The sequence below is a fragment of the Protopterus annectens genome, chromosome 1.part2 (genome assembly GCF_019279795.1).
Source record: "Protopterus annectens isolate FY-2018-M chromosome 1.part2, PAN1.0, whole genome shotgun sequence".
In the NCBI taxonomy this organism is placed as follows: domain Eukaryota; kingdom Metazoa; phylum Chordata; order Ceratodontiformes; family Protopteridae; genus Protopterus; species Protopterus annectens.
Window position 1 is genome coordinate 104,318,735 of NC_056727.1, and position 24,359 is coordinate 104,343,093.

At 42.3% G+C, this 24,359-nt stretch overlaps 1 protein-coding gene across 1 annotated transcript in view; it reads right to left on the reverse strand.

Moving 5' to 3' along the window:
- Positions 1-24,359, reverse strand: part of ASB3 (ankyrin repeat and SOCS box containing 3) — a 1,155,430-nt gene that overhangs the window by 944,252 nt on the left and 186,819 nt on the right. The window contains exon 3 of the mRNA XM_044055058.1: positions 24,197-24,309. Within this exon, the coding sequence (XP_043910993.1) occupies positions 24,197-24,309 (113 nt within the window). The remainder of the gene's footprint in view (positions 1-24,196; positions 24,310-24,359) is intronic.

Below are 24,359 nucleotides of genomic sequence, written 5' to 3' on the forward strand. Positions count from 1 at the left end.
TCAGCAAGACTGACTCATCCTCAGAAGGGGGGAGGGACTGCCAGTCACCTCTCTGTTTCAGGATCTCCAATATGTCAGAAAAGAGACATCTTCTGAAGGTGACTTAGGGACCCTTCTGACTCATCCAAGTCAGTATCGGATGTCAAAGATTCTTGTGGAGAATCTAAGTGTCTCCTCTTACACAATCTTTTCCTAGGGACTTCTTTGTGGGGAGCATCCAAGAAGCCTCCGAGGAAGAGGGGCACCCTCCAGGGGTGGCTGAGACACGGTGCTCGGCGCTTGGATATGGCCATGGGTGCAGAGGAGGATAACGCCCTTTATGGGGAGGAGAGGTTGCTTCTACTGATGTGGTTGTCTGGGTAGACAACACCTTCCTCATGAGATCGAAGCCCCGGGTCCCGAGTCAAGAATCTCCGGTTCGAAGAAATGGGAAGAATCCCGAAACAGGCACGAAGGCATCGACCCGAGGACGGAGCCGAATCGATCCGCCGAGGCCCGAGGGGAAGAGTCGGAACAACGTCGGTTCGACTCGGCCCAGAACCAAGGACAGATCGTCGGCCCGAGACTCCGGTACTGGGTCCGACGGAGTCGAGGTGAGAGAACAGACCGAGAAAGGACGGTTCTGGACCCGAGGGCTCCACAATCAGAAGATCAACCTCTTCCGCTCCAAAGACTGGACAGGTCTCGGAGGAGGAATGGATGGAGACAATGGAAGGCCTTCAAGTTTCGACACCAACTGGGTGGAAACCGAAATAAGTTTGGATAGGGCCGAATGCTCCAATAACTTCTGCACCACATGATCCACATCGACATCGGAGAGCTTAGAAGAAGAACGGTCAAGGAACCAAGACGGAGCCGACCTCAATAGAGTCGAGGGAGGGAGCTCCATCACGGTTCCAAGACTCGAGGCTCAGGAACTGACACCAGTTGAACACTCGGCCCAAGTCTGTGGAACCGGTGATCTAACTTTACTCGAAGAGCTCGGAGCCGATGACTTGGGCTCCGACGTCTTCGATTCCTTCGAGGATTTGGATGCCTGGTCTGAAGCATCCAGAGCCTCCTGAAAGGAAGGTTTTAATAACCCCCTGTCCATGAGTTTCCTGCGCCTATCTGTCATGACCCTCCCACTAAAAGAGTGACAAATTGAACAGTCCTCTTGTAAGTGGAGAGGGCCAAGGCAGTAGACACAGGAACTATGGTTGTCAGTAACTGACATTTTTTGGCCACACTGGCAACGTTTAAAGCCTGATTTAATTTTCTCAGACATCTTACAGGTATATATATATATGTAGATATCGTCCTTTTGAATGAGTTTAACATATCAAAGTACTTAGTACAATTATTCAAGAGTAGATATGTTATATCTTTTTCTGCATTCATATGATGTTTATATGACATTTACTGAAATACCATATTTGTCGCTATAGATTTATAACATCTTGATTAATAATCATGGGCAAGTTTCATATTTTATATTTTATACAGTGATTTTAGTTTAAATGTAATTAAAACTGATTTACAGTATTTATTTATATTTATTAATGAACATTGTATTTATATTTGATATGCTCTGATTGGTAGAATCATATGAGAATTTTTTATAAATATGTAAAATTATTAATTAGATACAAAGATTTAAGTTGATAATCATATATACATTTTTGTCTTATTTCATTTATTATTTTAAATTGGGGTATAGATTTTCATATAAGAACATGAGTATGTGTTTTTTACAAAAGCAAAAGCATACAGTAGCTCAAGATCTGAGCTTGTAAGTGCACCTAAATGGTTAAGTGTTTTTACGTTTTTAATGCTCTCAGCATGATTAAAATGTTAATTGATTAATGAGCAGACTTTCCCGCCTTGAGCGGTTGTATATAAACCCTACACAAGTTTAAGTGATTTATCTGATGAAGCGTGGATGGACCACGCGAAAGCGCTCATTTTTTACTTCCAATAAACTGTTTGTTTGATTTCAAGGATTGCCTGTGAGCTTTGTTCCCGTTACAGCAGCTTTTCGTGAATATTGGATGTTTCATATGTGTTTTGGTACTGTACTTCATCTACACACATCTTACAGGTAAGAGAAAAAGTCAAGTCCAGTATAAGAGACAAATCCAATAGAAAAAAGTCGAATCCGATATATATGTCAGTCAAATTTAAGTAAGGGGTGAAGGCCCCGAAAAACTCTAACCAGTTAAATAAACTTAACGGTACCGAGAATTTCTACCTACACACACACACACACTATGTCTACCAAAAAGTACTTTTAGAACAAATTTTTCTAAAATATAACAAAATTAAAGTTATATCTTATCTCAAGTTGCTCGAGCTAGATCCCAGCGATGCGAACGCAGCAGCGGCAAACTAGATCTGAGGTAAAGGCAGAGGGGGATTGTGGGTATTAGGTTGTCTCGAGCTTCTTCTTGATGCAGAGCTTGCAAGCGGCCGACACTGAGCCGAGGATCGGCTCCGAACCCATGTGTAAGAACAAACGGCGAGATTGAACACTATCACATTTGCAGGTAAGGCAACAGAGGAAGTGATACAAAGTCCAAGAACAACAGAGGTTGGTGTAATGTTTAAGGTGTCTACCTTACAAACACAAGAGATGCAAGGTTTGATTCTCACATGGGGTAATTGGCTATGCTTAAAAATGGCCTACAAGGGCAGTTAGCCTAGTATTGAACTATGGAAGTGGTGCTGTCTAAATTCAAAAGTCACAGAAGTACCAAGAAAGTATCTTTTGTGATTTGGGATAAAGTCAAATGTTCCTCCAGACAGAAAGCGACAATAGTTCTTCAACCTTTGGAAGTTGCAATGCAGCAACTACATGCACTTATCCATACAGGTAATGAAAAGATGGCTCCCTGTTGTAGAAGGTAGTAGTAGTAGTACACAAAAATGGACAGGCCAAAAAAAAGAGTCTTAAAGATGACGGAGTGGATTATTGAGGATAAGAAATTTATGTACTGTTACTATTATGCAAGAAGCTCAGAATTTCCAGGCAAAGAAACCGTGAGAGAGAAATTAGTGGAAAGAAAAATACACAAGGAAAAACTGTCACAATCTTCAAATACAAATTTGTACAACAGATTTATGAAAAACATTATACAGACCAAGAAACCTTGGGCTGTTTGGAAAAAGAAGTGACCAAGGAAGTGTGAAAATATAAAGAACAAAATCTAGAGATTTTTGAAAGGTATAAAATAGAAATATGGACATGATAAAGAGAGAGATCTAATATGATCTAATATTTACGCAAAGGATAAAGCCACATTAATCAATACAAAAAAGCAGCCCCAAAGATACCCTAAGAGAAAAACAGGTAAAGACATTCAGATATTGAAAATTTCACAATATAAAAAATAAGATAACAAAGAGGGAGGATAGAACAGAGGATTAGCAAAGCAGAAGTTAAAAAAATAGAATCTGAAGTTATGGAATACTGTGAAATGAAGGATTTAGTGTAGAAAGTCTAACACAGGTTATATCACAGCATGACGGGACGACGAGTCCCTTAACTAAGGAGAAACAGGAGGAGCAGTAGACAGTTGAAGAAATATGGACAGCAACTGATGCAGGACCCAAGACTGTTAATCAGGCCGACCAAGGGCTTCTGCAAACAGACAACCCAAATGTAATGACTGCAACAGTGAAACACAACGAACATCTGGGAAACAAGGGAAAAAATGAAATAGCACCAAAAAATGAGAGAGAGATACATTTTAGAAAAATATCTATGAAGATCCTGTGGAATATAATAAACATGTTGAATGGATGGAAGAAGTAAAAGAATGAATAAGAAGTTCAGTTGTACAGGATATGAAATGGGAGGAAGTAACGGCCAGAGAAACTGAAATGAAGTTAAGAAAAGCTCCTAAATGGCAAACCCCAGTACCACATGCAGTACTCAACTTCTGGCTAAAAGTATTAACATCTTTACATGAAGATTTAGCCATGAGTAAGAACTATTTATATGCACACCCCAAAGAGATACCAGCCTGGTTAACAACAAGAAAAACAATGCTGTTCCTTAAGAGCAAACCTAAAAACTATACACCAATTGCTTGCCTTGTGACTATATATAAACTACACAATGGAATTTATTTATTTATTGGCATTTGTTTACCGGGATAGTCCACTGGGCCATTAAGAGCCCATTTTTCAGTGGCGGCCCGGGGAGAAAAGTTTCACACAAAACATGAGCATACGTAGTATATAACAATGTGAGAATTTTCACAAAGAATTATGTACAAAGGTGAGTAATCAATAATTGAAATAGTAAAGATAAAACAGATGTTAGTTAGTTACAATTAAATACACACCTAAATTTCAGAATAAGAGAAAATGACCAACATAAAGTTATTGCCAAAAAAGTTTAGTTAGGTTATCACCAGACATTTGGTAGATAATGATCATTGAAAATAAGAGTTATTCATGGTGCAAAGGCAGTCAGGTTTTAAGTGTGTAGGCTTGGTGTAAGTGCAGTTCCAGATAGAAGAGAAATATCCTCAAAGAAATTTTAAATGAAACATGACTTTGATTGGTTCCAAGTGTTAATGGTAGGGCATTCCAGGATCTGGCTACAGAATACGAACAAAGAAGTGGGCCAGCAGGTAAGTTTGGCTTATGGACCTACAAGCAGTGTTGATTTTCTGATCTGAGAGAACTTTTGGGATGGTAGTAACGGGTCTATATTATAAGGATGAACGTTTACCTACCCAAATGCCTAAACATTGACCCATCTTCATCAAACCACGAAAACATTGATCGTCCAGAAGCGTGAAAGCAGAAAAGTACAGTTGTGTACCTACCATAAATGTAGATGTTTGAGTGTATTCACTGTTGCAATCATTACACTTTGGTTATCCTGCTGGCAGGCTACCCGCAGTCGGCCTGAATTCCAAAGTCCTGATCCAGCGTCGGTTGCTGTCGCCTCTTCACTGATGTCAGTGTGCCAGGGGTATGTAAGATGCAGCCGACGCCATTTTCTTCAGTTTTTCTTGCCCCAGATGTCAGGTGCCCCCAAAAGGGTAGGCTAAAAATGTTGCAAAACAAAATGCATGCACTAACATAAGCATTACCTTCATCTACAAGCAAATACACCACATAGGTTGTATAGGATAGAGAAGTACAGATACGTCCCAGCAATGTAAGGGGGATGGAGGGAGGGTAACCTGGACTGCAACAGTGAATACACTCTAACATCTATATTTATGGTAGGTACACAACTGTACTATGTTCATCGTGTTTCACTGTTGCAGTCATTACACTTGGGTTGAATCCCAAAGCTGAGGTAGGGCAGCTGGGTCTAAATAGGATTAGGAGTGGCTATGAGGCCCTGCAGAACTGCAGTGGCAAAGCCTGCTCTGGATTTAGAGTAAAGAGGTAAGTGATAATGCTTAGTAAAAGTGTGCACTGAACTCCAAGTTGCAGCCTCCAAAATTTCCTTGGTTAGTACTCCTCTGAGAAAGGCTGCTGAAGTGGCTGCTGCTCTGGTAGAATGTGGCCTAATATTCTTAGGCACTGACTTGCAATGCTGTGCATAGCATAAACGAATGCAGTGTCCTATCCATTTTGAAATAGTCTGCTTTGAGATAGCCTTTCCTTGTGATCCTGCAGCATATGCTACTAACATTTGCTCAGTTTTTCTGAAAGCTTTTGTTTTGTCCAAGAAGAAGCGTAGCTGCCTGTGTATGTCCAAAGAGTGCAGGACTCTTTCCCCTTTATTCTGGGGATTTGGATAAAATGTTGGCAAATGAATGGTTTGGTTAAGAGCCACACTGGATACTACCTTTGGCATAAATGTTGGGTTTTGAAACCCTGACCGGATGAAAAACGATAAAAGGTTTTTTGCCCCTCTGAGGTATTGTTTTAGCAGTCGATGTGAGAAAATAGGAGGTTCCATATTGTAATGAGCTGAAATGGCAGAGGCATGGATCTTAATTGATGAGAAAGATAGGCCTTTGTCCAGCATCTCAGTTAGGTGTTGTAAAATCTGAGAAATATTTGGAACAAGTGGTTCAAGTCCTTGTGCCTGGTTCGAAGCACAGAATTTCTTCCATTTTTTCTGCATAAGATTTCCTGGTGCTGGGCCTCCTGGCTTCCAAAATGACATCCATAACAGTTTTAGAGAGAGATGTGTCCTGAGTGGCTATATTATTTGCCATGCAGCCAGATTTAAGGTCCTGAATTGGCTGTGCAGGATCTGATTGTTTTGTTGAGTCAGAAGATGCGGAATTTGAGGTAAAGTCCAGGCTGGGCCTTGAGACAAGCTCTTTAGGATTGGGTACCAGTGCTGGCGTGGCCAGTCTGGGGCAATCAGAATAATTTTTGGCTTCTCTTGTCTGACTTTCAGGAGTACCTTGGGAAAGAGAGGCAGTGGTGGAAAGGCATAAACTGTCAGGGTTTTCCAGCTGAATGATAGAGCATCCACTTTCCATGCTTGTGAGTAATAAGTCCTTGTGCAAAATCTCTGTAGTTTGCAGTTGTGAGGGGAAGCAAATAGATCTATGTCTGGGCATCCCCATTTCCTTGTTATGCTGAAGACCTGTGGATCTAGTTTCCACTCGTGAGGGTCCATGAGGTTTCTGCTTAGTTCGTCTGCCAGAGTATTTTTCTTTCCTGGCAGGAATTGTGCCTGCAGATGTACTTGGTAGGTCAGTGCTGTGTTCCACAAAGTCATGGCTTTCCTGCAGAGGGGGTAGGAATGAGTGCCCCCTTGCTTGTTTATGTACCACATAACTGTAGTATTGTCTGTCTTTAGCAATAGTTGTCCTGGATGTAGTAGATCATTGAAGGCTGTCAGGGCATTCTGTACAGCTAGCATCTCTTTTTGATTGATATGAAGATGCATTTGGTCCGCAGGCCATGTGCCCTGAATACATTTTCCTGCCATGTGTGCCCCCCAGGCATAATCCGATGCATCTGTTGTTCGTGTCTGCCTGGCTGTGGATGAAGTGAAAGGCTGTCCCTTGTTGTGGTGACAGGCCAGTGCCCACCATCGAAACTCATGTTGCAGGCAGGGAATAAGAGTTATTATTGTTTCCAGGCTGTGACAATGTTGAGTCCAAACACTTTTTAGATACCACTGTAATTTCCTCATATGCAGTCTTGCATATGGAATTAGTAGGATGCAGGATGCCATGAAGCCCAAAGCCTGCAGATTTTTTCTTGCAGGTAGCTGGGTCTTTGTTGCCGTCATTTGAAAGTAATGAGTCAGTTGCCTTTGCTTGTCTGGCATGAGAGAAGCCATCTTGGGAAGTTGTATTTAAGCTTGCACCCAGGAATATTATCTCTTGAGAGGGCACTAGTTTTGATTTATTTTCGTTTACTGTGTACCCTAGGCAAATTAGTAATCTTTTTACAAACGCCAGATGCTTTAGAAGAATGTCCTTGCTCTCTGCTTGAATAAGGCAGTCGTCCAAGTAGGGATATATTTGGATTCCTTTTTGTCTGCAAAAAGCAATTACTGGTGCCAGGCATTTTGTGAAGACCCTGGGTGCAGTAGATAAGCCAAAGGGCAGTGCAGAGAATTGATAATGCATTGAACCAGCTATAAATCTGAGATATCTTCTGTAAGTTTGTCTGATTGGGACATGCAGGTATGCCTCTGTGGTCCAAGGTAACTAGCCAAGCCTTCTTGCCCAGCATGGGTAGAAGTTGCTGCAGTGACAACATTTTGAATTTTGGAACATCCAGGAAAGTATTTAGAATTGACAGGTCCAGTATTGGTCTCCAGGCTTTGTCCTTTCTGGGTACCAAGAAAAGTCTTGAGTAAAATCCTTGCCCCTGCTCTTCCTGTGGTACTTTTTGAATAGCCCTCATGTCCATGAGAGCAGAAATTTGTCTTTGTGCCTCTGCCCATTGATTTTGTGGCAGGTCTGGCATAACGTTTGGCCTTGGTAGTGTGTGAAAGTGGAACCTGTAACCCTGAGAAACAATATTCAGTACCCATTTGTCCTGGGTGATCATGTGCCAATTTTGTGAGAAAAGTGCTAGTTTTCCCCCCAAGAGTGCTTCCAAAAGGTAAGTGCTTGGCATAGGTAGAGGAAAGTCATTGGGACTGTTTCCTAGAAGGTTGTGATTTGTCTTCTCCACCTTTGGGGGCTGAAGCATCCCACTGTTTAGGTCTGTATGAGCCTTGGGGCTGAGATCTGCCTCTTGGGTGCCTGTATCTGCCTCTTTGTGGCCTGTCTGACACTGGAAAGGACCAATTTTTTGAAGGCCAGCTCCTGCTAAATCTGGGTGGCTGAACCTGTAAGAAATCCTTTACTGTCTGCATTGACTTTGCTTTATCCTCCATTTTCTTTAACACCTCTTCTGCCTTAACACCAAACAAAGTATCATGCTGTAATGGAGCATCCAATAATTTTGCTTTAACATGGTCAGGTAAACTTTGTTCTTTTAACCTAGCATGCCTTCGAATGACAGAACCTGTAACTGTGGCTCTGCAAGAAGCCTCTAATGAATCAAAACCACATTGCAAAGTATGCTTTCCCACTTATTCAGCTGCATGCAATAAATCCTGCATTTCCTTATTTTCAGGACATTCTGAGCTTGTAAGCATTTTCTGTTTTAGCAAAGACATCAGGTATTGTTGATATTTAAGTATGTGAAACTGGCAGTTTAAAGCCCTTACAGCTAAAGTAGCAGAGGTGTAAACTTTTCCCCCCATCTATCCAGTGCTCTAGAGAATCCCTATCAGAGGGAAAAGGTTTTTTTTTTTGCAGTGGAAGCCTTGACCCCTTTGGGACCCTGTGAAATTGTTTCTGGGTCAGCAGCAGGGTTTTTATAAAGAAATTTATGAGAATCTGGGACCGTGTAGTACCCATCTGGTTTGACTGGTGCAGGGGGTAAAGAATCAGGAGACAAACTGGATTCAGAAAAAACATCATCAACAATATCTAGTACAGGGGGGATAGCAAGGGGCCTGTGCTGAGGCAGTAAAAGAAAGTCTCAGAACCTTTTCTTGGATTCTGAATAATCCTGGCTCTCCCAATGGAAATGCTCCCTCATGGTGTGCAAGGTTTCCCCAAAAGAGTAATCCTCAGGAGGAGAGGCTGAAGGGATAGATTCTTCAGCATCAGAGTCCTCATAGGGAGGAAGAGAATATCCCTGTTCTGAAGAGGAATCAGAGGAAATAGAAACCTGGTCAGAAGATTCATAGTCAGTGTCTTGCCTAGGCCTTTTATCAGGAGGGGGATGGGAGCCCCTGATCAAAGTAAAAAGGTCTTCGGCCATTTTAAGCATCTGTTTCTTTGGCATGGATGACTGTACTGGAGAATGCTGTACTTGTTTCTTTGTCTTTAATGATGTTTTAGACTTTGCCTTGGCTGCTGAAGTGGTCTTGATAGTAAGCTGTGTAGGTCTGAAAACACCCTCAGAAGCCAATGCCTGCTCAGCGGCTCTGGACCCATCTGAGGGAATAGTCTCCGTAGGCCCAGTACCTTGAGTATCCAGAGGCCTAGCTGTCTCCACGTGGGAGTCGCAAGCGGCCTGTGGTTCTGAGGAAGCGGGTGTCAGGGGCTGCGAAAGCGCCTCACTGAAAACCGGCAAACCGGCGACTGGCCTAGAAGAGGCTTCATCGTCGGTTTTGGACCTCGGATGCCCGTCCTTTTCTTTGTCTTTGTGCTTTTTATGAACTCCGGTCATCGGTTGTTCCGACGGCATTATATAGTTAAACCTTCGGCCAAAGTAATGTAAAGCAAAATCAAACAGACGCTTAATAGTGCGTTGGTTGAATCTACCACAAAACCGACAAGTAGCAACGACGTGGTCAGGGCCTAGGCAAGGAATACAGTAAGAGTGAAAATCCTTATGAGGTATTTGCTTCCCACAAGAAATACAATTGTTAACTTTTACTGACATCAGACTGGAGCAAGAAAAGGTTTCCCCAATGGGGTACTTAGCTTTATTGAAGACTTCGGATCTGAAATTCAAATGCGAAAATCTCAGGAGTCGGCCGACCACCACTTGCAAACTGCTTTTGCTCCAGGCACCGCGCGGCAAGAAAGACTGAAGAAAATGGCGTCGGCTGCATCTTATATACCCCTGGCGCAATGACGTCAGGGAAGAGGTGACAGCAACCAACGCCGGACCAGGACTTTGGAATTCAGGCCGACTGCGGGTAGCCTGCAAGCAGGATAACCAAGTGTAATGACTGCAACAGTGAAACACGATGAACATCGGTCGAATCGTCCGGGTTGGCCCTTCTGCAGTATAGCTCTGTAAGATAAGTGTGTGACAGTTACGGACCTTAGGGTTAGGGTGCGGGTTAAGTTAAGTGCATACATGGTAGTATATGTAAGATTTAGTGTAGGATTAGAAGTAGGGTTTAGTTTAGGGTTAGTAGTAGGGTTTTGGCTAGTGTATGTTATGTGGTTTATTTAGTTTGTGTAGGTAGTATGTAGCGGACGGTGGGGTGGGACAAGTATGACAGTTCGACTTTTTGAATTTCGCGGTTTAGAGTGTTCGGTGTATATGCGGTTCATGGAATATGTGTCGACATTTGGGTAAGTAAACGTTCATGTTTATAATATAGACCCAGTAGTAACTAAACAGAGAACTAAGAGCCGGACAGTCAAGAGGTATACATATTATTTTATGTGTGGTTGTTAATTGCAGGTAGGAAAGAGAGTGTGGAAGTTTAATCTAATTCAAGGGGTTTAGGGCAGTGCAGTGATGGGTATAATGTCGGGTATTAGCAGCATACTTGGCACTTTTGTGATAACATGCTTCAAGCAGAAGGATTGCAAGTTGGTAAGTAAAGAGGCACCATAGATGAGAGAGGGAAGTAGGTAGGTGATAAGGGCTTGTTTAGTGGAAGGGCTAAGGAAGTGCTTGGGTCTATAAAGAATGCCTAGTTTTTGATGCGTTTTGCTAATGTTATGATGTATGTTCATGTAAAAAAAAAAAAAAAAAAATCTCTGTGGTATACCCGAAGTCTCAAAACAACCCACTAAACAAGAATAGTAGGTCCACAAACAAAAAACAGTTGAGGAAACTTCTCTGTGTGGAAGATTTTCAGTCCCTATATCTCTAGTTAATCATTGTATATTAATCAGATCAGACAATAATAGCAGAAGTAGCGAACTTAAAACTCGCCTTAAATAAAAAAAAAAAAAAATAATAATAAAAAAATATATACTTGTACAGAATTACTAAGTATTCGAAAGTAATCCAAGCAAGGCAGGCAGTCTGTTTCCAGTTGAAAATCCTTTATTAAGTACACAGACAAGCGAGCCAAGTAAAACAAAAATAGAGTAATAGTTTCCTCACAAGCTTACTAAATATATATATACTTTTTATCAGGCATGAGAGTGGCTACAGAATACAAACAAAGAAGCTGGCCAGCAGGTAAGTTTGGCTTATGGACCTACAATCTGTGTTGATTTTCTGATCTGAGAGACCTTTTGGGATGGTAGCAACGGGTCTATATTATAAGGACGAATGTTTACTTACCCAAATGCCTAAACGTTGAGCCATCTTCATCGAACCACGAAAACATTGACCATCCAGAAGCGTGAAAGCAGAAACGTCGAATCGTCCGGGTTGGCCCTTCTGCGGTATAGCTCTGTAAGATAAGTGTGCGATAGTTATGGACCTTAGGGTTAGGGAGCGGGTTAAGTTAAGTGCATACATGGTGGTATATGTAAGATTTAGTGTAGGGTTAGAAGTAGGGTTTAGTTTAGGGTTAGAAGTAGAGTTTTGCTTAGTGTATGTTATGTGGTTTATTTAGTTTGTGTAGGTAATATGTAGCGGGCAGTGGGGTGCGACAAGTATGACAGTTCGGTGTATATGCGGTTCACGGAATATGTGTCGACATTTGGGTATTCGGGTAAGTAAACGTTTATGTTTATAATATAGACCCAGTAGTAAATTAATAGAGAACTAAGAGCCGGAAAGTCAAGAGGTCTACGTATTATTTTATGCGTGGTTGTTAATTGCAGGTAGGGAAGACAGTGTGGAAGTTCAAGCTAATTCAAGGGGTTTAGGGCAGTGCAGTGATGGGTATAATGTCTGGCATTAGCAGCATACTTGGCACTTTTGTGATAACATGTTTCAAGCTTTGTTTTTAGGAAGGATTGTAAGTTGGTAAGTAAAGAGGCACCACAGATGAGAGAGGGAAGTAGGAGAGTGACAGAAAGGGCTTGTTTAGTGGAAGGGCTAAGGAAGTGCTTGGGCCTATAAAGAATGCCTAGTTTTTGATGTGTTTTGCTAATGTTATGATGTATGTTCATGTAAAAAAAGTAATCTCCGTGGTATCCCCGAAGTCTCAAAACAACCCAGTAAACAAGTATAGTACGTCAAAAAACAATAAACAGTGTAAGAAACTTCTCTGTGTGGAAGATTTTCAGTCCCTATATTTAGAAGTTATGTACTCACCATAACGTTCCATCTGTGTAGGTGCTTCATTTGTCTGCAACCTGTGGGTCTCGGATCCGACCGGCAGCTTTCCAAGCTTCAAGATCCGAGCTCCTAGCTCCTCCCCTCTACCCACAATCCCCTGTCACCACCACACTACCCAGATCGGTTTTGCTGTATCACCTGAAAAAACCTGTAATAAACAGGTTCAGATATTCTCAAGAATCATAAAGATCCTAGAAACCCGATACAGGTTAGGGGGATGGTTGCAGACAAATGAAGTACCTACTCAGATGGAACGTTATGGTGAGTACATAACTTCTAAATCTGAAGTAGTTACTTCATTTGTTCTGCAACCTGTGGGATAGAGTTCCCCAGCTACCTAAACAAAGAAACCTGGGTGGTCTATGGGAGGATATTCCGAAGCACTGCGGAGCCAAAGGATGCCCTGCTTCTAGATATCATGTCCAACTTATAATGAGAAATAAACGTATGAGCAGAAGACCAAGTGGCTGCTGAACATATGTCGTCCAACGGCATCCTGGACCAGAAGGCTGCAGAAGTTGCGATGGACCTTGTGGAATGTGCATGGATTTTGAATGGGGTTGGTTTGCCTGATGCCTTATAAGCCTGAGAAATACATTGACAAATCCAATTAGCCAGTGTCACTTTGGATATAGGTTTTCCCATGTATGAAGGAGCAAATGACACTAAGAGTTGATCAGCCTTATGAACATCTTTGGTCCTGTGCAGATAGAAACGTAACTGTCTACGTATGTCTAGTGTATGCAACGTGTATTCTCCCTTATTTTGAAAATTTTTGAAAAACACTGGCAGATTGATAGTCTGATTGATATTTGCCACAGATGCCACTTTTGGTAAGAAAGACGGGTTAGTCCTGAGAGACGCTCTGTCATTGTGGAAAATAAGATAGGGAGGTTTCATGCACTAAGCTTGGAGCTCTGAAACCCTTTTAGCAGAAGTTATGGCTACTAAGAATGCTGTTTTCCAGGATAGAAATTTAAGGGGTACAGAAGCTGCAGGTTCAAACGGAGGTTTCGTTAAGGCTTGCAGAACAAAAGTTAAGTCCCAAGGGGGAGTCACGGATTTCACTGGTGGCTTGCGAAGGAAAACGCCACGCAAGAATGTGTTACACAATTTTGTAGATGCTAGAGATCCTAATCAGTCTCCCACATGAAAATTGGATATTGCTGCCAACTGTACTTTGACCATTGATGCACTGGCCCTTTGTTCAAAAATCATGGACAAAAAATCCATTACTGTAGGAATCGGAACAGTAAATGGGTTGAGACCTTGGCTGTTAGCCCAGATAGAAAATCGTTTCCACTTACTATTATAGATTTTCCTGGTGGACGGTTTATGAGCCGCTACCAGAATAGTTTTCACTGGTGACGAGATACCGGGAGTCCTTGCCATTAGTGGAACTTGATCAACCAAGCCGCGAGCTTGAGGTTGACCAGGTTCGGTGTTGGGCACCCCGTTGGGTGCGATATCAGATCTGGAATGGGATCCACGATTAAAGGGGGGGAGAGACTGTGAGACCACAGGTATGGAAACCAGATTTGACAAGGCCAGAATGAGGCTACGAGGATAATTTTGCTCCCCAACCGTGCGGCTTTCTGAATGAACTTCGCCATGAGCGGAAGCGGGGAGTAAGCATAGAGTAGACCGGGAGGCCAAGCATGTCTCTGGGGCTCTCCCCTTCTGGGGGAAGAATTGCGAAGAATTCGCTGCGTTTTGTGTTTTGGGGAGGAGCAAAGAGATCGCAGCGAGGCCAACCCCATTTGCGGAAAATTTCCTTTGCAATTTTCGGATTGAGAGACCACTCGTAAGGACTGAGAATTACTCGACTCAATTTGTCCGCCAGAATGTTGGATCGTCCCGGAATGTGCGTTGCTATCAGAAAGCGGTTGGTGGATAGCGCCCATTCCCAAACTCTCATGGCTTCTCGACAAAGAGGATAGGATCTGGTTCCCCCTTGTTTGTTTATATACCAGACCACTGACATATTGTCCGTCTATATTGCAATTGTTCCTAGAGGTAGAAGGTCTTGGAGAGCCTGCAACGCTAGAAGCACTGCCCTCATCTCCAGAACATTTATGTGCAAAGCGGTCTCCGACGAGGTCCATGTACCTTGGACATTTCTGCCCAAACAATGCCCCCCCACCCTAGGCGAGAAGCATCCGTGGTTAACGTGACCTGGGGGGGGGGGTCACAAAGGGTCTCCCTTGCCTGAGTTCTGGGGAGTGAAGCCACCACAGGAGGGATTCCATGCAAACTCTGCTCAGGGGGATAGGAGTGTTCAATGGGTGGAGTAACAGTGACCACTGAACTTGGAGTGTCCACTGTAATATACGCATCCTTAGGCGAGCATGGAGACAGAGGCCGATAGCCGCTGCCATCGAGCCTAGTGCCCTCAGGACTAACTCCGCCAGTGGGGCCTTGGTGCGAAGAAGAGCCAAAACTTGGAGTGAGAGGCTGGACAGCCTGTCCAAGGTCAAGAAGGCCCGAGAAGATCAGGAATCTAGCCTGGCTCCTATGAAATCTAATGCTTGCACAGGATGAAGAAAAGACTTCGGTATGTTGACTGAGATGCCCAAGCTGTCGGCAAGAGAGAGCACATAGTCTCTCGTGATACAAAGTTGATGCCTGTTGGTTGCTGTGAGGAGCAGGCGTCTAGGTACGGAAAGACCCTTATGCCCTGAAGCCTCAGGTGGGCCGCAACCACTGCCATGACTTTGGTGAACACCCTGGGGGCTGAGGTGAGTCCGAACGGAAGAACCCTGAACTGGTAATGACTGGCCCCTAGCCGGAAGTGGAGGAACCTTCTGGACTGTATGTCCATTAGAATGGGGTAGTACGCGTCCTTGAGGTCTATAGAGCACATCCAGTCGTTCTCCTGCATTAAGGGGAGAATAGATTGTAGAGTGACCATCCGGAATTTTTCTTTGGGAACAAACATGTTCAGGGCGGATAAGTCTAGAATAGGTCTGAGGTCCCCAGTCTTTTTTGGCACTAAAAAGAACCTTGAGTAGTAGCCCAATCTGGATTGGTCTGGGGGGACCCGCTGGATGGCTCTTTTTTCTAACAAATTTGAAATCTCTACGGTTGCCGCCTCTCTTTGATTGGGTGGGACATCGGGGAGGCGACCACCTGAGGGAGGACGAAATAGGAAGGGAATTTTGTAGCCTCTAGATATAATTCGGAGCACCCATCGATCGTTCGTGATGGACTCCCACATTGACAGGTGCTTCATTAAACGCCCCCCGACTGTCTCCAGAGCAGGACAGTTGTGTAAGCCCTCAGGGCTGTTGCGCGGGTCTCTCGGAAAAGGGTACCCTAGACCCGAAGTTACGCGGTCCTCCTCTGCCTCTGGGCCGGTGTCCACCCTGCCCTCCTCCTCCTCTGGAGGGTGCAGAGTCCGAAGCTGGATAGGATTGCTGAGACTTGCAGAACCACAGCTTCTTTTGCCCCCTCTGATTCTCTTGAGAAGGAACGTTGGGGGCTCGAGAAGCGGACTCCAACGGCAGACAGCGTCTTCCTTCTCGCTTTGGACTAGTGTATCGCGTACGGTCTAGCCAAAAAGCAAAGAACCGTCAAGGGGTGCGTTCGCAAAGGACGCCTTGAAAGGTTCCGCAAAATTACAAAGACGGAGCCAGGCGTGACGTCTCAAGACAACACCTGCTCCGCTGGCCCTTGCGGCTCCCTCCGTAGCATAAGACAGTAGCTGCATGGACGTATTTGAAATGGACTTGAGTGGCCATGCGTGTCGAGAACGCGGCTTTGTCCTCGGCCGACATGGACTCAGGAGGGGCTGCAGTGTATTCCTTGATCAAATCCCGTTGCAGCCTGATGATATGCGCCATATAATTCATCGCCCTCACAGAGAAGGTTACTGAAGCAAAGGTCCACTTCCCTATACGGTCCAGCGGCCGGGACTCTTTGTCCGGCGGGTGTACTGTGGAGCTCTCCTGGGAGAGTTCTCTTTTAGTGGCAGCAGCCACCAACATGGCATCAACTGGAGACCCTTTGGCCCAAACCTGCCTGTCTAAAGGGGGGCTAAGGATTTATCCGGTCGAGTTGGGATAGGCTCCACGGTGTTGGGTTCCTGCCAAGCCCTGGTACTCAGGAGATCTACCAGGGGATCTGCCGGTGGGGACACCCAGGAGGTAGATGGGCCCGCTTCAAACGCCTCCAGAAATACGGACTCATCCGAGGAAGGTTTTTGGGCAGAGTCCCCCCCCCTAATACGCAACATTTCCATGATGTCTCCAAAGGAGACATCATCGGGGGGTGACCTTGGGGAACCTAAGTCCGTATCTGTGGTGACGGACTCGGGGGGAGTCCATGTGCCTCCTTTTACAGGTCCGTTTACGAGGCACCTCCTCTGTGGGACTATCAGAAGAGGGCTCATCAACGGCCTCTTGTTCCTCCGAGGGAACCAACTGGAGGGTCTGAGCAGGCTGTCCCAATGGAAAGATGATGGAAGTTGGGCCCGTATGCAGTGGGGGTGCGGAGGGATCCAAAACCCGAGTCGGGGACCTGGAAGACCTCGACAGTACCCTCTCCACTACCTCGAACGCCGAGGGAGAACTACTCTCTTCCAGCCCCGAAAGTAGTCTCCTCGGCTCCGAGATAGGGATCGGGGTCGGATCCGAAAGGGAGGTGCTCTCCGACATAGGCGGCGCTGAAGAAGCACCCGCTCCCACGGATCCGACGCCCAGCCCATGGCCCCGAGAGCTCGGATCCGAGATACTCGAGGGTATGGTCGGTGTTGAGAAGGCTTGGGCCACTGGCGCCAACAAAACCCCAGCTCAGAAAGGGCCTGGATCCGAAAACTCCAAAACCCGGATCCAGGTTGAAGAAGGAGAAATCGGGGCAAATATTGAAGCTGCACTCCCCCCCTGTGGAGGGGGGGACAGGAGCACCCCCATCTGCATTTGGGTCTGCAAAAACCGACACATCATCCTATCCATGTCGGCGTCGGAGAGAGACCTAGTAGATCTAGAGGAGGTCGTAGAGGCGGGTCTGGAGGGCCGCCTCGACGACCTCGAGGGTGATAGGAGCTCCTCCTCCGGCTCAGGTGAGAAGGAAGGAGATCGGAGCCGAGAAGGAGAAGGTCCGGACACCCTCGGAGGTGATTTAACAGTTTTTGAAGACGGAGCCGAGGGATGAGGCTCGGCTCGCCTCTTGTGTCTGTGCTTCTCCCTGTCTTTGGTCCTGTGCTCCCTAGAAGGAGAAGACTGAACTTCCTTCGTACTCAAGGCAGTAGTGGGAGGTTGAGTCCCAGCCTGAGTCAAGGGAATCAGGGGTGTTGAAGTTACCTGGGTAGCCTGCACCTTGGAGGGAGAGGAGGAAGAGGCCTCCTCCGGGGGAAGCAATCCCGCCAGAATAAGCCTGTTCCTTCTGTCCCTCACAGCCCGGGGGTTGAAGGCTGCGCAAACCTGGCAGTCTGAAGACAAATGAACAACCCCCAGGCATATAACGCACTGAGTGTGGCCATCAGCTGGGGAAAGCTAATGGCCACACCCAGTGCACTTTGAAAAAATAGCTTTATGGCCTAAAGCTATTTTGCTGACACACACACTCACACGCCCAAACACCTAGGGGAAGGGTTTGAAAAAAGAAAACGCAATCCCGAAAACAAAAAAGGGCAGATAAACACTCACAATACTCTCCTTTTTAATTTTTTTTAAGTTTTTAGAAAAATTTTGAAAGAAATTATTCACTTCCCTGTCTAAGCTCAGGAGCTCTTCACAAGATGCTTGCCATTCAAGCCGCAGCAAAAATGATCGGAGGTAGTGTGGTGGTGACAGGGGATTGTGGGTAGAGGGGAGGAGCTAGGAGCTCGGATCTTGAAGCTTGGAAAGCTGACGGTCGGATCCGAGACCCACAGGTTGCAGAACAAATGAAGTAACTACTCCAGATCTCTAGTTAATCACTGTATATTAATCAGGTCAGACAATAGTAGTAGAATTAGCGAACTTAAACTCATCTTAAGTAAAAAATAAATAAATAAATAATAAAAATATAATACTTGTACAGAATTACTAAGTATTCGAAAGTAATCCAAGCAAGGCAGGCAGTCTGCTTCCAGTCAAAAATCCTTTATTAAGTACACAGACAAGCGAGCCAAGTAAAACAAAAATAGAGTAATAGTTTCCTTACAAGCTTTTCAAATATATATGTATACTTTTTATTAGGCATGAGAGTGGTTTACTGTGCTGTAAAACAAAGTGTTATTGGTACACATGTTAAATTCACATCCCTTCCACCATAAGTGTTACATTCGAGCTGGTCCTGCCCTACTTAGTAGATGTCATAATAATATAACCCTTATGTACTTTAAATAACATTTATAATGATGTGGCACCTCTTATTTAACCAGATTATTAAGATTATTAAGTCTGTGATTTTATCTAAGACAATATACTACATGGCTGGAAATATATCAACCTTAGTCCATTTGGCAATCAAAATATATATATATAAATATATACATATACACTTTGCATGTAAAAAATCAATTGTAAAAATCATATTCTATCTTCATAACCTATTGTTAAAGATCACTTTTGTCCTTCTAGACTTCTTCAGGTCTGTGCACAAGAACCATAAAAACTATCTATAAAAATATTATTGTATAATTAGTTAGTATTGTTATTACACATCATTTTGAATAAAGTGGAAAAAAGAGAACCAGGAAAAGAAAAAATGTATAATGATGGAAATAAAATATACACTTAAAATTACAACTGATTTAAAACCAACTGGTAGAATAAAATAAAATAAAATAAAATTAGTCATGTAAACAACGTGGCAATTTTCTAAGTTCCAGTACACTTTTAATTGAACAGTAGTAGTTTAGTCCAGGCTTCCAAAAAGAGTTCATCTTTAACTGCCACATGAGTTCATGTTTCTAAAGAATATTCGGGATGTCTCCTTCAAGAACACCCATGTCTATGCGATCCAGGATCTGGAACTTAAAACCTGTACGTCTTTTATGAAGAGGAAGGTGTTTGGCTCGTGCATTATTTTTACATCCAGAGCGGATTTCTGACAGATGATATGAAATCCTACGCTTGAGTTTATTTACAGTCTATGTTCATGTCAAATATTTGCAAATGTACAGTACGCATGCATATATACAGTACATATATATATATACAAATATTTACAAATATACAGTCTATGTTCATGTCTAATATTAGATGTTCATCTGTTATTATAAATTATAGTAGTATTACTATAGAATTGATGCAGACAGTTTATAACCATTTAGAAGAAAACTCAATCATAACAGAATAAAAGGGTAACAAAAAAAGTCATATGGAACAAATGATCATTTGTTGTTAAATAAAGCCATAATGGAGAACTATAAAAAAGGATAGAATCTAAGTATGGCATGGAGAAACTACAAAAAAGCATTTGACAGTATCCCACATTCATGGATAAAAGAGTAACTAAAAACATGTAAGATGCACCCTACAGTGATCGATTACAGTATAGCGACCATGAAACAGTGGCAAACCACTTTGCAGTTAAGCCATGATAAAGGACAAATTGTTACTTCAGGGATAAAAATTCAAGGGGGGATATTCCAGGGTGACTCTTTGTGACTGCTGCTCTTTTGTCTTGCCCTTAACCCATTAAGCTGTCTATTTAACTTATTTGTCATGGCTACAATTTGGCAACCAGAAAACAAGAGTAAATACTTCTATTTTTTTTGTACATGGTTTAAAACTGTATAGTTCATCAGATGAGGAACTGAAAGCACAACTGCAAGTGATCAAAACTTTTTTAGATTATATAATAACGTCACTTGGTCTTGATATATGTGCAAAAGCAACCTTTAAAGCAGGAAAGCTGCAGCACCAAGAAAACATCAGCCTGGGGCAGGAATGTAATATAAAAGAATTTGAGCAAGAGGGAGTGTACAAATATTTGGGAATTCATTAAGGATCAACAATAAAACATGAACAAATGCAAATAACATTTGGTAAGGAACATTTTAGAAGACTAAAATTAAAACTGAAAACAGCTCTGACATCTAGGAATAAGTCCAAGCTATAAACAAATTTGATCTTCCTGTCCTAACTTACAGTTTTGGAGTGACTGACTGGCCCAAAAAGGTAATAGATCAGTTAGACAGGAAAACAAGAAAATTGTTTCGTGCCCATCAAATGATTTATAAAATAATCAGTGTATACCAAGACTATATATTCCCCGTTCTGAAGGAGGTATGGGCCTCCTCAAAATTGATTACATGTATATATCTGCAATCATAGGACTGCATGCTTATCTGCTGACCTCAAGATCCAAACGTAGTGAAAGTTTTAAAACATGAGGAGAATAAGTCTAAGATGATTTCCCTGGTTAGTTCACCAGAAGCATATCGGGAAGCGGGAATGGAAATTAAATCAGAAGTAGATAAAAATCAGGCAACAACTGAATGTGCCAAAACACAAAAGAAAGCATAGAAGGTGAAGGACCAGATGAGAAGGCAAGAAATGTGGAAAATGCATAAAAATAGTTACAAGCACAGAAAACTCTTGGAACAACCTTGTATCGATCAGGATTGAACAAAGGAATGGTTAAGGAGAGGTGAATTTAAACCAAAAGACAAAAGGTTAATATTTGGGGTCCAAGATGGTGGACTACGTACATGTTGAGCTACAAAGTCCATTGAACATGTGGGAGAAACAGACAAATGTAGGTTTTGTAAACCAAAACTGGAAACAGTCACACATCTTGTTGCTTGTTGTGACATACTAATGACAGAAGAACTATATACTGAAAAGTACAATAATGTGGCAAGACTGCGTCACTGAGGATTGTGCAATTATAATAATGAGGTAGCTGAAAAACACTGGAAACATCAGCCACAAAGTATGACAGAAAATGATGAATTTTATATCATATGGGATCACCCATTTTCAACAGTTCAAAAAACAGATGCGAGAAAAACAGATACAGTAGTCTACAAAAAGACAAAGTAGCATTGATCATTGAAATTGCTACACCCAGTGACTAAAGTTTGTATAGTGTCTTACAAAGTCATAAAACACCAGGATTTTCAGATAGAACCAAAGATAATGTAGAAGAAGAATACCCAGACAATTCCAATACTAGTATGAGCAATGGGTCTTATAAAAACAAATGTATAGTCGTACTTAGACATGTTGCACATACATGTAACTTGGTATGAATTGCAGGAGGAGTCAGTTCTGGGCACATTGTGTGATGCGAAGAGCACTTCTGGCCAGCGTCAAAGATTGAAACAATATGAATTTCATGAACTTCAAACATATTTTGACTTAGGAATGGGGTCCACACTCCCATCATGGTATTAGAAACCTAAAAGACTTGGAGAAATGAAAGTCTTCTGATATGACTTTTGAACACAATGATGTAAGAAAGTGTGTTTAGTTTTCAAAAGGAATGTTATAAGCTGTGGTGTGACTATTTTGCAAAACTTTGTGCTAGCCAAACACAAGTACAAGTTCATTCAATTTAGAAATTACATTTTAAATAAAGGTGACAAAACATTGCAAGTTATACAACACTGTGTTGACATTATTAGTATTAAAAACTAAGGATCCACTCATAGAATGTTTTGCTAAATGGAATACACTTGTGATGAAAATTATGAATGGAACTATAGAAAACTTAAATGTATGCTATGTTTTATAACTGTAGATGAATTCTTCATTACAATTGCCAGCCTAAAGTTTGTTTTCATTGTGGGGAACTGAGGTACTCAGCTGCAAAATGTTCAAAAAGGTAACTTGGAAAGTGGGACAGCATGAGCACAGTTGAAAAATGAGCTGTAAATAATGACATCTGAATTGCACTTGAAAAAGATAAAGAAGGGAAAATAAAAAAAACTTTCAAACTGCACATAGTATGTGGAGGAGCAGATACAGCTAGATTTCCAGTTAGGTACTGTAAGCAGAGTGTTGAGGGCCTACTAAGTGTATAGGTCCTGCAAAGGAGGGGACATAGAAAAAAAGGATTGTGACAGAGAAATGTAACGCAGTTACAATTTCAAAATTACATTTTAAAAGCTTAACTCCAGAATTTACAGGCACTTCCTATGAAAGCTTCTTTCGTTTCTCTTTTCAGAAAAGACTTTGCATTCACAACATTAGAGGACTAAAGCTCTGAGGTCTTAATATTCTGGTTCCTGCATCCAGGGCTTAATTCCTTCTACCTTCATTTGCTTACAGTGCAACTCTGAGAAAATGACTTAAGTGGACAGTACTTCCATGTCCCCCTTGAAAAGTGACTATTACAATTAATGGCACTCTCAATGGGCAGAAAAGTCAATGATGATAAGCACTTTTGGCAGACAGAACACATCCATCTGCATTTGATTTATACATAAATCCTCAAGGCAAAATATACAAACTTGTAACAAGCTTATTTTATTTAGGGTTTTATCAGTTCCACTACTGGTTTTCTGTCCTTGTAGAATACAGAAACCATCACAAATTCATTAACAAAGTCTTTTTCCAAGTCTTACAAATAGGTGTTCAGCATTCTGACTTTCAATTTAAGTTTATATTTTGAAAGAGGTCTGCACGAAAAATGAAGATAATATGCAACTTCCAGTTGTCCACATAACCATTTTGTTGTCTCTGTTCCTAGTACATCAACACTGCAACAAAAAGCCTGAATTAAAAATGAATTCTGGTACCAACTCCGGGGAGTTTGGGGAAAGTCTTTTTTTTTTAAATTTATCAGATTTTATCAATAGTTTGAACACCAACCAAGCACTCCTAAAATCCATCATATAACTTCATAACTGCACAAATCCAAAGTGCATTTATTCTACCACTCCCAAATGACTGTCACTACTGACACCAAATGGATCATCTCTGTGGAAGAGCTTACAAGAGCTGTCTGAAGCACCTGTGCTGAAGGTTCGGGTACAATGGATAAATCTAACTCTGGTTCATCTATGGAACTTGGAACAAACAGTAACAACAGAATACAGTATTTTACTGGACTATTTTGCAGCCAAGCTTATTTTTATCCAGAAGCATGAAGAAATTATTGAAACTTAACCAGTCAAGCAGAGCAGGGCTATACAAATCTCAGAAGTATCAATACAGACTTCCAGAAAAGAATGTTATCAAGTAGAAAACTCCTTAGCTGATATACATAAAAGAATCCTTGGTGCTATCAATATTAATGTAAAACACTGCTCAGAATGACAATGGCAGGTATAGCTTCAGATTCTGTGATACTACAAGCTGTTTGTTTCTGCCCAGTCCAAACAAGCTCATTGTCCAAAGGAAATGCAGAATGAGAAGGACACGTTCCTCAAGGAAGCAGAAACAAGCTAAAGGTATTAATGACTGCTGAAAATGTGTTGGAGAGGTCTAATAAGCTATATGTGGAAAAGCCTGCCTGACATATCCTGCAGAAGAACTGACAAAGACTAGTGTTCTTCGGCACTCAATTCTCAGCACAATTCCAGTGCAGCTCCATTATCTCACTATGCATTTCTGCACATCACAATTTTTATACATTTTTTGCAGTTACAAAATCACACTGAAATTAATCTTCAAAACATTGTGGCATTACTTAAAAATATCCACATAATTACCACGGTCCAACATATCCCTCAGTATGCATTGTGTACTTTCAAAATGCAGAATAATCATTAGCATTTAGACTACCTTTCTCTAAGCAAGTGTAAGAATCATAAATCACAGGAGGCCAAAACCATGCACACAGTCATTTTAAAGGGTAAAACACACAATTTAAATGGAAATGAAATAATGATTTTACAGGTTACCTGAAAAGCTGCCTGATGCAATGTATTCCATCCGCACTTTGAATGTGGTCCATTAATATTAGCACCATGTCTGAGCAGCAGCTTTGCGACATCTGTATGACCCTTTTCGACAGCTACAAATAAAATTGAAAGCAATATTGTCACAAAACACAAATTTAGACCC